The sequence below is a fragment of the Hibiscus syriacus genome, unplaced genomic scaffold (genome assembly GCF_006381635.1).
Source record: "Hibiscus syriacus cultivar Baekdansim isolate YM2019G1 unplaced genomic scaffold, ASM638163v2 tig00111504_pilon, whole genome shotgun sequence".
Classification (NCBI taxonomy): Eukaryota; Viridiplantae; Streptophyta; class Magnoliopsida; order Malvales; family Malvaceae; genus Hibiscus; species Hibiscus syriacus.
In genome coordinates, this window is record NW_024063107.1 from 381227 (window position 1) to 396647 (window position 15421).

Sequence of the window (15421 nt, forward strand, 5' to 3'; positions counted from 1 at the left end):
TGATCAAACCTGCAATAAGCCATCAGGCGATTAATGCTCTTGAACCAACCAACAGACTAACTTCAACAATTCAGATCCTTATATTCCAAATCTATGGGAAGCATACATTAACTGCCTACACTTGTAATCACTTGATTGCCATCCATGAAAAAGCAATAAAATCATGTAACTAATTCTCTTTTTACTGTGAATTGAAACAATGGGAATCATGAAAATGACGGCTAGATTGTAAGATTATTGGCGGTAATAAGTTACTGAAAATATTGTATTTTGTGTTTGATTCGTTTAACAGAAATGTAAGATTACAGTGTATGATTAAAGGAATAAAATATTATTTGAATGTATATTTTACCAAATTATCCTTATTATATATTTATTTTTTAACAAATTAAATTCTACTATAATATTACTATAATTAATTTATATATTTTATTTAAAATTTAAATTCATAAAATTTATATAATTTTTTTATAAAATTGAAAATATAAATAGATTTAATAAAAGAGTTAAATTTTATTTTAATCTATGAAATTCATATAAAATTATAATTATTTACTTTTTTTTTAATCTAAAATAATTTAAGGATAAATTTATAATTTAACTTTCGTAAAAAAAATTTATTCAACGACAGAAGAAATATATTTTTGGAAAAAAATTTAAGGGCATTTTAATCTAAAACACCGGAAATAACAATACCTAAAAAAATGAGTAATCACATTCTTGATAATATATCTCAAAATACTACTGTTAGGAATAACTTATTAGCGGGTTGAAAATGTTTGACAACGAATGACATTTCATTCCCGATAATGTGAGATACCCTAAACCAAACACCCTAAAGGCATTAAAAACTAACCAAATTCAACCATCAAGAATCAAACTTGGATTCCAAAGGAATCAATAATACTAACATTCTTGAAGTAAAGATATGAAACTGGAAGCGACCCATTAAAACTACCACAAAAACAAGCAAACCCCATAAATCAGATCCCTTAAAAGAAAATAAACAGGGTTTTAATGAAAACCCAGAAATGTATTCACAACAAAACAAGCTTGAAGTGAAAAAGTACAAATAAAAGCTTACTGGGTTTCAATGAAAAACCCCGAAATGGGCAAAGTCCAATTGATATATAAGAAAAGATAGAACAGAAAGAAAGTGAGAGGGATTAGATCTCAAAGAATCTGCTTCTTTTCAATTGAACTGTGAGTTTCACACGTTGTTTCTCAAGGAATCTGTGTAAACATCTCTCTGTCCAAGACTGGATTTTTAGATGACTAGAATTTGACATTGGGTGGTTTCTTTCCCCTTGATTATAATTAAAATTAAGGGGAAAGTATACAAATAGTCCTTGATTATATTGTTTATTTTGTTGAGCGTTCGATTATTAAAAATTATAAAATAATTCACCGATTATTGGATATTATTTTGTTGATTCCATCGATTATTAAAAGTTATAAAATGATCAATTAACTATTTATATATTCTAAACTCCGTCATTTTTCATTAAAATTTTAACATTCATCTGAGTTCGACGTTAACTTATTGATTAGAATATGCTAAAATCTAATCCTAGAACCGCTTAAGTTGTATTTTGTGGATAGATCTTTAAATTTTTAATGGCGGATACTACAATGAAATGAAAAACTAAATATTATGTAAGGTTTGAAAAGAATTAAAAGTTTATATACTAAAATAAATTAAAACTGACAGTTTAAGTACTAAATATATAATTTAACCTAAAATTTATTAAATTAGGGTTTTGATGGATTTTGCAAGTTGCATCCATTTATTATTATTATTATATATAATGGGCCATCTTTCTGCCTGCGAAGGAGGTAAAAGCATAGTCTTCCCATTTCAAGGGTAAATAATTGCCATTTGCCATCTTTTTCATCCTCTTGAACAAATACGGTAAAAAGTTATTATTTTAGGTTTGACTGTTGAATAGTTAATTTTAGATATACTTAGTATATTGTTTATAAATATCAAAATATAATATTGGACTAGATTGATGGTTAATTTAAATTATAAATTTATCCGTTCAAATTCGATACAATTGGAATTGTGGGTTTAGTTTCATTTTTATTTTCTTTTGGATGTGTTATTCCGATGTGTTTTAATCTATCTCAATTAATATTAGATTTTATTGATGGCATTGGTTTGAATGTTATATATTGGATCAAATTTTAATGGGTAAAGTACACAAATGATCCCCGAATATAGGGTATTATTTTATTACGTCTCTCGACTATTAAAATTTATAAGATGGTCTTCCGACTATAGAGTGTTACTTTGTTGAGTCCCTTGACAATCAAAAGTTACAAATGATCACCCACTATTTATATGTTTCAAACCCTTCCTTTTCTGTTAAAAAATTGGTGATTGTCTAAGTTGGTCGTTAACATTAGGGTGTTAAAAAATACCGGGCCCGTTGACACGACGACCCGAACTTAAAAAACTGGATAATTTTCTAAAAAATATTACTCGAACGGTACTTGACCATGATTTTTCCCATGTAGTTGGGTCGGGTCCATGCAAAAAATTTAATAATCGGGTACCTAGCCCGACCCGGTAGTTTTAATATATATATACATATTAGTTTAAATTATATTTTTTATTTTAGGTTACTTAATATTTTTAATTTAAAATAAAAATAAAATCCCTAATTTTTTAGGTTTGTATTATGTACATTTAAATTTTAATATTTTTAAAAAATAAAATTTATTTGAGAATCAAAGGAAAAATCACATTTGATATTAATTTTTTTAATTTTTTTAGAAATAAACTTTAATATATATACATATATCTAAATATTTATCCTTAAAACTAACTTCAATCACTAATTATTGTATATGATTGTGTATATAAACTTTTTATGGACACTAGGGTTTTAAGAGTACCCGAAGAACCGAGTACCTAGTACTTTGGGTACCTAGAAATGCAGGTACCCGAATTTGAACACCCCTAGTTAACATGATGATTGGATGTGATAATCGTTTGAGATTATGAGATAATATTTTATCATATCATAGTCAGCAAGTTAACGTTTAACTCATAATACCGTCAAATTTTTAACATAAAATGAAAATTTAGAACATAATGAATAATCAGGCGATTACTTTGTAACTTTTGAAAGTCAAGTGACTCAACAAAATAATACTCTATAGTCGGAGGATCATTTTATAACTTTAATAGTCGATGACTTGATAAGGCAGTATCATAGAGTCGAGGACCATTTATGTACTTTACCTAATTTTAATTGATAATTAATTTTTTTATTATAATTTTAGTAGTTAAAGATTATTTGGTGATTAAATTTCATCTAAAGATTCTTTGTGATCTATTTTGTTTGCTTTATATATTTATCTATAAATAGAGAGTAAGCCTTAGCCTTTAATATTATATAAGAGTGAAATGTTTTTTAGAAATGTAATTATTTTATTATCTTTATAACTTTTAGGGTGCATGTTGTATATATAGGTTTTATATGGATGTTAAAAGAGTGTTTTGTGATATACTTAATTTTTTTATTCATATCAGATTATGAGATACGAGATAATTTCATGTACATGTACTCTTTTTTATTTATACGTTTATAATAAATTATTATTTTTTTCGTTCGTGGATTACAACATCGACCTAATCCTTTTTTAGAATCATTAGTTGATCAGTAAATTATCATGAGGTCGGACTCACATGTAAAAAGAAGTCTTATCGTTCGAAGTCGAAGTTGATAATTTAACCCTAAATTATGACTAAACTTAAACTTCATTAATTTTTTACATAATATGATTATAATATATTATATATTTATAATTTTTTAATAATAATATGTATCTTACAAAGACAACTGCTCGAATATGAAACTTAAAAAAAACTAATCCAACAACCCTAAATGTTTGAAAAGAGAGGAAATCACTGACTTTGACAAGTTTGACAAAACCTTTTCCGACTGTCACCACTCATGGCCCCACTTCACCAAGTGGGAGGGGATGTGAAATGCACAAGGGTTGAAATGTCCTCCACGTGGCATAATCACAGAGGCTGTCAAGCTGCAAGAATGACAGGGAAGCACGTGCGAGGGCTGAGTAGGCACAGTAGGGAATTGTTCGATTCTCGTGCACCCTTCCGACTATGGCGACTGCCTCGTATTCATTTGTCGAAATTGTGCTGACGTCAAATAAGATCATTTAAAAAAGATTTATTTAATTTTCTACGATCTTTATTTGTATTATTTAAATGGAATGACAAAATACACTGTTAAAAATATAATTATACATTTTAAATGTAAACTATAAAATAGACAAAAAAATATATCTAATTTTTTCATAACGATTTATGTATAATAAAATATTATAATTTATTAAAAATTTAGAAATATTAATAAATTAATTATTGAATTTAATAATACAATCATATATAGCATATAAGTAAAATTTTAAGTCAATAATTCAAGATATATTTTTTATGATTTATTATCATATGATACATATCAAACATATTATATTACATATCTATATTAGCGAAATGTACGACTCTTTAGCCATCAATTGATGTCCTTGATTATTTGAATTGATTTTTTTCATTCAACTTTATTCTCCTATTTTGATTAATATGTCGTTAAATAGTTAACGACATTAAAATCGATGTCATTCTAAAACAACAAAACTTTTACAAAAATGAAGTCGTTTTGCATCTATATAACAACCCATTTTAAAGCTGTTAACTACTTAATTGCCGAGCAACCAAAAAACTCAATGTATTAAGTTCATGAAGAAATTGAAATGATTTAAAGTATAGTGAGTGAAATAGGAAAGATAATAAAGTTCAGTTACCAGATTTGTATTTTACCCTAATTTTTAATGACTAATGGGAAAAGTTCAAATGATGGATGAAATAAAAGTAAAAAAATGACAGTCATCGAAAAAAATAGTAAAAATTTCATTCCGGTACATGAACCAAAATATATATTTTTTATGAAATAAAGATATAATAAGGTTAGTCAATCAAGTTTTACAAAATTTTACACATTCATATTTCTTCTTATTATTTTTTTGAATTAATCAGTGGTAACCAATCTATTGACCGACGAATTCAGATCGGGTATTGCAAAGACGAGAGCGATCATTCTAATCCAATTTGCTCCATTCGCAAACATTAGATTGAACCATTGACCTTGCTTAAGAGACCTAATGCCTCATCCCACTAGATATTCTTCGTATATTATTAAATTTCCAATTTTTTCTTATTAATTAATTAAGAAATAAAGTCAATACCAGAAATATCTTTTTCGGTTAAGTTTCGTCTTGGTTAATCCAGATCGACAAAACCGATCTCTTCGTGTATTAGAATACGAACCACTAATGTGCTACATTTGGGTAAGATTACTGTTAAAGCACATAATTTCCTTAATTTATCCTCTTCACAATTCGAAGACGAATCAAACAATATGTTTCATTTACTGATAAATTTTCTGATCGATCTTTCCACAACCAATATTAGAGAGTAACATCTTTTAAATTATAAATCTTAATTAAATCTTAAAAATTAAATATAAATATCTTCAAAAATATAATATTAAACGTGTAATAAGTTCCAAAGGCCCTTGACACCTTTAAAAATTAATTATTATTTTTATTTTTATTATATAAAATCATTTCCATCACGTTATTTATATAAATATCCAATTATATCACGTAATTCATCATACTTTTTTAATGTTTAATTTATTAAAATCTGAAACTCGTGCATACTTTTGTTGAGTTTGCGTGAGACTCGTACCATCTCTACCTTGTTTATGTTTCAATGACATGAAATGATTTTAACCTTAACACGTATACTTTATATATATATTTATTGGCGGATCCAAAATATATTTTAGGATAAGCATGTATGTATAAATAACAAAAAAATTCGTATGAGACGAGCGCAAATAAAAGTTTTGTATGGACAATTTCAGTAAAATGAAAAACTATCAGTCAGATAATGTATAAATTTATACCCGAATAAAGTTAAAGAAATGAATTTATCAAACATAACTTCATGTTGGCTATTAGGGTTCAAATGAGGACTAAGAATATCTTACTGTTGATTAGGGTTCATGTATATGGCTATGGACTGCCACATGATAACTTATAATTGCATGCACAGATGAATTGGTGCCCAAATCAAGTAATCTAAAGACTATTCAAGACAGAGACCCTATCCCCCATTATTAAAGGCTGATATGTGGGGAAAAAATGGAAAACTCCAATATCTACAACTGTTTTAAGTGTTTGATGCAGCTTTTGGTTTACATGTTTAGTCTTTTCCTACATGCTCATATATATACCATGCATATACATACATACATGCATATACATACACGCATGCATAGGATAGAATCAAGCACATAAAAGGCCAGCAAGAGATAAGATAAGAAAGAAGGAAGGAACATAAATGATACTAAAACAGGAATGCTTCTGTTTGCCCACCTGACGCATGATCCCCTTATCAGTACTTGATTGATTTGTCAAATTCCCCATAGCTATATATTCTATTAAGTGTTTGATTAGAATCCCGTAATCCACCTCAGAGATAAAACGGAGTCTCGTTTTTCTTAGAATTCTTGAGTTCTGACAGTTTCGTCTTCGGTGTGTGGTTTCATTGTAAATGACTAGGAAAATTATGAACATATACAAATGTACACGGCAACGACTACTGTTTTGATCATAGTAAAAGAAATGAAGTCATTAAAATGTAGGGTAATATCCATTAATGGAGATGAAATGCAGAAGGGAAAGGTCTTTAAGACAAAACGATCTAGTAATTGCAGATTAAAGTAATTAAGATGAGATGACTGATTATTAAGAAAAAAAACATTGGAGAAACCCTTTTGCCATGCAGATAGATGATAACGTCTTTTCATTTTTATGTTTTTGCTTACTGGTTTTGGCTGGGAGCCGGCGGAAGAGACGGTGGCTGTGGTGGTGGAGGAGGGGGAGCTTGAGGTGGTCGCTTTCGTTTCTTCTTCTCATAGCTTATGCCTCTTGCTTTAGCCTGTGAATCACGAACCTCACGTAGGTAAAGCCTAATAGCCTGGCACCGAAAGGGTTAGCTTCGGGTTTGCCGCCGTGTTCTTCGAAGGCGGCACGGAGGCGTCCGATGAGAGCATCGAGGCTTCCCCAAGCTTGCCGGAGAGGACAAGGGCATGGAGCCGGAGGGTTAGGGTGACCGAAGAAAGGACAAAGCTGGGTGTGCACTTTGGTTTTCCCGAACTGGTCAAGGTACCGGAGGAACTCCAGGACGTGGGCGCCGCTGCAGCGGGAAAGCGAGAGCGGCGGGCGGTGGTTCCGGAGGTACTGCCCGAAAGTGTTCCAGTCACGCCGCTTTTGGTTCTCGTAGCGGCTGAGAGTCGAAGGAGAAGCCGATGATGATGAAGAAGAAGAAGCCGCAGCTGGTAAAGGGTTCGCGTTGGCGTTGGAGGTCATAGTGATGGTGGTGTTCACGGTGGTGCTTACGGTGGCGATGGAGAGGTCTGCAGGGAAACATGGGGTCAAAATGGTGGCGGAAGAAGGGCTTGAATTCGAGGGTTCGAAACCCTGAAGGGAATCCATTCAAAGAAAATTATCCAGATCGATAGATGACTGAAAATAGAGAATTTTACATAGCAAAGGAAGACTCAATAATGGCAGGAGAAAGAAGATGATGATGAGAAGGGTATATAGGGAGTTTTTTTTAAGAACAATAATTATTTACGAGAGATGAAATATATAGGGAATTCAGGGGAGAAAAGAATAGTGTAGTGAAAGGTAGGGTATAATGATAGTCCCATTGCTTTTCTTTGAGGTTTCAATCTTTTGTTTGATCAATCCTAGATAACTTCTCATCATGCATACACACATATGTAAATATAAATAAAATATAATATTTTTTATAATTAAGTGTAATTATTTATAATCAATAATTATAGATGAGTGATATATGGAATAAAATATAATCAAATGATAACTATAACACCAACGAAGGTTGACATAAGTATTTGGGATTCAGGAATTTGAGCATGTAAGGTCAGGTTCGAATTCAACCACTATTACTCTTTATGGACAATCTGTAAAGTCCTATATAAATCCCAATTGAGTCTTAGGTACACCCTGGTCCTGGATTGAAAGAGCCACCCTTGACCTAAACTTTGTGTACCAAAAAAAGAAGAAGAAGATGATAACTATAATTAAGTATGTTTATTTGAATGCCATGTGATATATTCGTATAATCTAAACCATAAACTCTAATTTTATATATAAAAATCTTAAACCCCAACTGAGTTATAAAGAAGTAATTAACAATACACACTACAAACGTAACTATTTGAATATGACATATTTAGAGAGAAGTACTCTTTTTTATCATCTATTTAATAATTAATACTTAAACATTTCTTAGAGATGATGTGCTCGAATCTAAATTTTTTAACAATAATTACATTAATTATTGAGAAGTTGAATGAATTATGAGCAACACATTAGTATATTAAAAGTGTTTTTTTTTTTCAAAATGAAAAAAATATATTTTTTATGAATATTTAGTCCTTGAAAATGGGTGAAGTAAACTATCACTTCACCGAGAAAGAGAGAGAGAGAGAGTGAGAATAAGAATGAGGAAATATTACCGCGATCTTAATATACATATAAGAAAATACGTTATCGATTTTGTTATTATTATTTTTTTTTGTAAAATTAATCGGAAATTTTATTATTTTTACCTAAAACATTAATGTTTTTAATATTTCTGGTAAAATGTCCAATAATAACAAAACTAGTAAAAAAATAATGTTTTAGATAACGATTTAACAAACCCAATAAAACGACCAATAATAACAAAAACAGGTAGAAATAATAATATTTTCGATAAATTTTTATCAATTTTATTAAAAAAATAATAAAAAAATCAATAACATTTTTTTTAATCGTATATTAAGATCACTACACGTAAGAAATTCTCACAGAACGGGGGCTTTACTTGGAAATGGAGTGAGGTTTTCTACAGTTTAGGAAAGAGATGATGGAGACATGATAAAGCCATTTAGGGTGGAATAACATGATTCAGTTTCTTCCCCCTTTGATTGACATTTGACATCTCCTTTCCCCATTTCACTACTTTACCCTCCCCACTTTCACAATAATTAAGGGCAAATATGTAATTTACATAGAAATTTCATATTTATTTATTTTTCTCGAATCAAACGATCTATGTAATAAATGAATCTTTATTATTTTTTAAGAATTTATGTTCGAGCATCATAAATATCAGGATTGTGAGTCTTTTAATGTGAAAAAAAGTTGAGAATAATATTTGAATAGATATTATCTTATAATTACCTAAATTAATCATAAAAAATATTTGATTTAATTTTAAAGGTTAATTTTAGAGGTTTTAGATTGAAACGTGATCCTAAATATATTTAAGCTTCCGTTATCAAATAAATAAAACTTGAAATTTTTTCAAATAAATATTATTTTATAATAAATTTCATATTAATAAAATGAAATGAAATTCGAAAATAAATAATTTAAATTCAAATATTTAATTGCACTAATAGTTCACGTACGCGTGTTGGTATTTATGGATTTAGGAAAGCAAAAGCTTGAAGTATAGGCGTAACTTGCATCACCCGGAAGCACGAGTCAATCAAGCAAACAGTTCATGTGACCAACAGTTCCAAACCCTATTTCTTGGTCCAATTTAGGAAAACTTTCGATTTGTCAAAATAAACGAGACGGACACGTAATTTTATGTTAAGGGATAAATTTAAATTTTTAAAATTTTACGGATCTAATTTAAATTTATAAAATTATAGAAAACAAAAATAAATTTTCAATAAAATGACATAAAAAATTAAAATTTCAAAGGGCGACTATCCTACCCGTCCCCTCGATCCTTCTCGGATTTATTTATCCTCAGTAGACATCACTTACTTTTTACAGATAAGATTAGATCAAATTTTTAAAAATTTTTGATCTTTTATATGCAATGATAATTGATGTATCAATAATAGTCGAGTTAATATATTTATATGTTATTTTTTTAATAAATTAGTATTATTTATTAAGCCACTAACGTATATTATTGGTAAGAAAATGAGAAAATATGAATACTTTGCATAAGAGTAAAGTATGAGACTTTTATAAAAGGATTTAAGACTTAATTACTGAATTAAATTAAGCATTTGTTACATTTTATGGAGCTTAAATAAAATTAATTTCTATTACGTTTTACCCAAATTCTATTTTTTTAACGATTTTACTTTTTTTTTTTCATTTTGATCAAACTTATCCTTAAATTATAACAAATAATATATTTAAGTTAAAAATGTATTTTCCTCTTTCTTTTCTAGTTGCTTATTCTTCTTCTTAAATTTAATTTATTTATTGGAAAAAATATGAAATTAATGATTAAATCACTATAATAAATCAATGATCAAACCCAAATTTAATCATAATTAAGTTATATAATTCTTGTAACAGGTATAGATTTTTAAAGTTCAAAATTTAATCTACGTGCCCTTCAATCAAATAGTTATAGATATTCATGCACTTGAAAGCGAGACCAGGGGCTGGCAGGAGACTTGCCTCTTAGTTTTGGTAAAATACTCATTTCAATCCTCTAAAATTTCAAAATTTTAGTAAATAAAATGATAAAATTTCTCTTTGCACCCTTAAAAAGATTCATTTGTTCTAAACATGGTAAATATCTTTGAAGTAATATTGGGAATAATCCAGGCGGAGAAGAAATTTTGAAAAATAGAGGTGTTTTAGAATTATTATAGAATCTAATACATTTGTTACGGTGCACGTGAAATTCGTCACGTCAACGTGATGAATTTCATAAAAATTTATTAAAAGAGTTGAAATTTGTCGTATGAAATGGTAAAATTGTATGAAATTCATTATGTCCACGTGACAAGTATCAATTTTTTTAATATATTTTTTTAAACTTGTTACATCAACGTGACGAATTTCACGAGCATCGTAACAAATGTCTTAAGGCCCAAAATAATTCTCAAACACCCTCAGCCAACAAAGCCAAATAGTAAAACTATTATATTGTCCTCATAAAAATTTATAATTTAATCTTAGCCCTAATAACTATTTATTAATTAGTGTTGAAAGTACAATACCAAATAAGGTAAATTCAGTACTACTAAAAAAGAATCAAAACGTGGACAAAATATAAACTCCGACACCTCTCATAACTCATATTTTGACTAAAAAAACTAGAAATAAACAAAAAGAGAGGGACTGAAAAAGATTATATTGGCATCTTTCCTTATTCTGAAAACAAAAAATCATATTCCAGATAAACAAAAAGAATATCTTTTCCTAAATATATATGCTTTGTCCAAATGATGTTTAATTAGTGGCTTTTAATTAAGGCAAGGAGATTAGATTAGCTTGGAATTCACTAGTAAAAATGGAGGATCAAAATCCATACCAAAAGCAAAGCCTACCCGAATTTGTCTCCCCACTCTGCTTTTTCACTTTAATTATCAAAAAGCAAGTCCTCAATCTTCCTTTTCTCGACCATTAGGAGCTCTTTTTGAGATTTTATGTTCCTAATACGACGCTTTAAACCCAATCAAAATCTTAATTATTCTAATTACATTGATGCTAATCAGATTTCATGAGGAAGCTCACTGCTCGTCATTGAAATCTAATAATACATCTCAGTGCATCATACAAACAAAACAGAACCAGACTTGATGAGAAAATCATAAAGCATGCATTTTTGTTTGTTATTACAACATTTAAGTTGAGTTTCAATTTAGGAAATCTTTCATTGGATCGTCGTGGTGTACCCTCTTCATTCGATACGCCTCCATTTCCTCGGCGGTAACTTCATTGTTCCACTTGACGTTGTACTTACGCTTTCTTTCGTCTTTCTCTTCTCTCCTCCTCTCATCCTCCTGTCAAGATTAAGCATGAATAGATATATAAGTACACAATCGTTTTGGTACACAACGTGATAGAAGTCGTGTTGTACATCATGTTTACCTTCTTCAGAGCATCGGCGAGACGCTTCTCATCGAGAACAAGGTCCTCGGGTACATCAGTACCCCACGTAACATGTTTCTTCTCCTCTGCAGGAGGAGGAGCATCTGTGCAGAGAATAGAGATGCAAGGATTAAAAACATGAAAGTACTAAACTCTGCGAAAATCATGGAACTAGAAACAGCAGAGGATTCTCTAAAGTTCAGGGATATAAAAATATAAGTCAGCTCACTATCTAGACCCCATTAGATGAATTTATGTAAAACCAAAATTACCTGCAACAAAAAATATGAACTTTAAAGATCATAACTTAGAAGAATGCGTCTCAACTTAAAGAAATAGTTTGAAGTGTGTAAGAACTCACCTTCAGACACTTTACGTGCAATATTTGCCTTCATCAAGTCTGTTGATGCTTCTGCAGCCTCAATTCCGGCTGCACCAGTACAGTAACTATTGCGTATTGTCTGTCTACAGCACTTGTAACCCCACTGGTGATCCTTCCACCATGAACCCCAAACAGTGGTGTGGTTATTAATGAAGACGTCCTCTTCATACTTGCTTTTCGGAAGGGATGTTTCCTGTGGAAGAAAGTTCACAAACAAAATTAACCAACTTAAATAATGAAAATGAAGGGGAAAAAAGAGAGCAAGATGACATGTGTTCCCAATATTTTCCAGAAGTCTAGATTTTAAAAGACAATAACACTTAAAATGGTTTATATATATTGGCATGCATCTTAGTTTTACCAAACCATGATTCATGATGAAATCACACCACCTTTAGCACAGAAACCCTTAAAAGTGATGTGACGGAAGAGACAAATCACAAATTAACTACAATAAGCAGAAACTTAGTTTCATACGTACCATTCCCTTTATAATCCTTCCAGCACGATCATACTCCACTTGCCTCTCGCTTTGTCCCAATAGAAGCTCCATTGGGATCTCTTCTTCAGTTGCTGCATTACCATACTTCTCCATAATTGTATCCTTGGTCTTTGATTTCAACTTCTCTTTAATGACCTTATAATTCCTGAAGAGAAGTTCAGCTTGGGATGGAGCAGCCTGCATATGGACATCTTGGCCTTTATCAAATGCTTCCCATGCATGAATATTGAGCTGCTTGAACTCTAATGCTTGGCCACTCTGTCTATATTGATTATCACCCTGCAAGGTAACACATAAACAAATTAGAATTGCATAATTAATTAACTTTATGGCATAAAATATGAAAAAAATCTAAGGGGAAAGAATTCTGCACAGCACTCACTCCATAAAACTTTTCGTTTGGATCTGCATCAGGAAGCGGATCTTCGCGCATAGACCGCGTCTTGGGGTCATAATAAGCCGAGTTTACATCCAGATTTAGAAGATACTTCGCTGTGTCTTCCCGAATACGCAAATTTCTAAAAGAGAGAGGCAAATATGAAGTGAGAATATTTGTTTTAATTATTGCACAGAAGAAACATTGATATTTAAAACCAAAATAATAAAATAATGCGTAAAAAAGGATGTAACAATGAGTTATAATAGATGTACCTGACAGTTCCCGTGCTCCCTCCACCAGTGGTACGAACACGCTTCTCAACCTTAGCGAAGTCCATTTGTTTGCTCTCGTCAACCTTAGCTTCATCAACTTTCAGAGCATCATCATCATCTTCTTCTTCTTCCTCCTCTTCACTAACCTTCCCACCCTCTCCATCATTTTTACTGTTTTTTTCCTCCAACTTTTTCAGCTGTTGTTCCTTCAAATACTTCCTTCTAGCCTCATCCCTCGCCTCATACCTTTCAATTACACGAGCATATGTAGATGCATCATAACCATTCCACCTATCCCTCTTCCCATCATAATCCAGTTCAAATGTCTCTATCTTTTCATCGGGCGCAATGTGCATGCTTGTCCATTTTGCTCCCTTTTTACGAGGCCTCTCCATGCACGACTTTGCATCATGCGTCATGGCTCCACAGCTACAACAAACAATAAAAGGAATTCAAACACAATTTCAGTATATATATATATATATATATGATTTTGAATCATAAAAGACAAAAAACAGGTATTCTCATCTAAAGTAAAACTATTTAATCCCACATAAGAAGTTTAGAGGGCATAAGCTACAGAATTAAGACGTACTTCCAAATTGGTCTATTAATAAACCTTCCTCCATGATGCATGGATAAATTTCAAGTATCTCTGTTTAAAAGAAAACATGAATTTCAATAGCCAACAGCCTAACACAATCCAGCTATTGTCTAATATGGCAGTAAAAATTCCCATCACTGGAGTCCAACTGTGTTCTATCTCAACATGTCAACAAACTTGATAGTCAATAAATAGATTGATAACTTATACACAAGAAATCCCATTTATTAGGACAACAAAACATCTCTTTCATTGCCGCCAATTCAACAGTTAGAAACCTAACAGGTATGTGACCCTATTGCCTAAATTTGAAAGAATAAAACGCACTGCAAGCACTAAATCATATTGCCTAAATTTGAACATACAACTCTTGGTTCAATTAACCAAGAATCCATCTCTATCAATCAAAATTCTAATTCATTTTTCTATCACATATGATTAAAATTTTCATATATAATTCGACCTGAAATCTTAATGATCCCCATTAACACACAAAACAAGGCATTCCTAGAACCGCAGACAAGTACGGATTAACATAATAGAAGAAGAAACAGAAGGTTGACTTACTTTTCGCATGCTCCTTTTCGATATTTTTCAGCCTGAAATATCTTCGCACCCCTATCGTACCAGGATTTGGTGTAATTAGGATCCGATTTCCACTTCCTTTGATGCTTTAAACTTGGTCTTTCAGCGTTAAGATACCACGGCGCCGATGACATATACTGGGGAATATGAGGGTTAATCTCTTTCCCATCCTCATCGACTCCGCCGGCGCAAGCCCCGCTTTTCTAGCTTCCTCTAATTCAAGCTGTTTTCGGTGATCCTCCCTTGATTTAAACGCCACTGAAATTTCCCAAACGAACAATTATATTAGATAAAATTTGAAAAGAATCCCACTTTTGGCATCGAAAGAAACAAAACGGATAAATCGGATGAGAAGGAACAGAGAGCGTACCTGATGCCGTAGCCATGGTCGAATCAAGAGAATTTTAGCACAAATTAGGGTTTCAAAGATGAAAATTTCACCGATTTCAACAGGTATGTTGATTGATTATTTTTGTCCTTCGGATAGTTATCTGTATATATATCTCCATCCGCCAAATAAACCGACATTATAGACCTATTGCTAAATGATCAAGCTTGGCCCATATTGTCAATGGTATTATTGGGTCCGGTCCAGTTTACCCAAAGTCTTATATAGAGGGATGACAACAATTCGGGTTAGGGTCGGCTTTTTGGTCAAACTGAGCCA

General features: G+C 31.1%; 1 protein-coding gene and 1 pseudogene across 1 annotated transcript; both read right to left on the reverse strand.

Annotated features, from left to right (window-relative positions):
* Positions 1-6886: 6886 nt before the first annotated feature.
* Positions 6887-7633, reverse strand: LOC120164040 (protein LIGHT-DEPENDENT SHORT HYPOCOTYLS 4-like). Its single transcript, XM_039173808.1, is given in 3 exon segments — positions 6887-7077; positions 7080-7450; positions 7487-7633. Coding segments are annotated over 3 exon segments (636 nt in total). The 5' UTR covers positions 7597-7633; the 3' UTR covers positions 6887-6922.
* Positions 7634-11617: 3984 nt separating this feature from the next.
* On the reverse strand, positions 11618-15155 carry LOC120164101 (annotated as a pseudogene).
* Between the last annotated feature and the right edge of the window lie 266 nt (positions 15156-15421).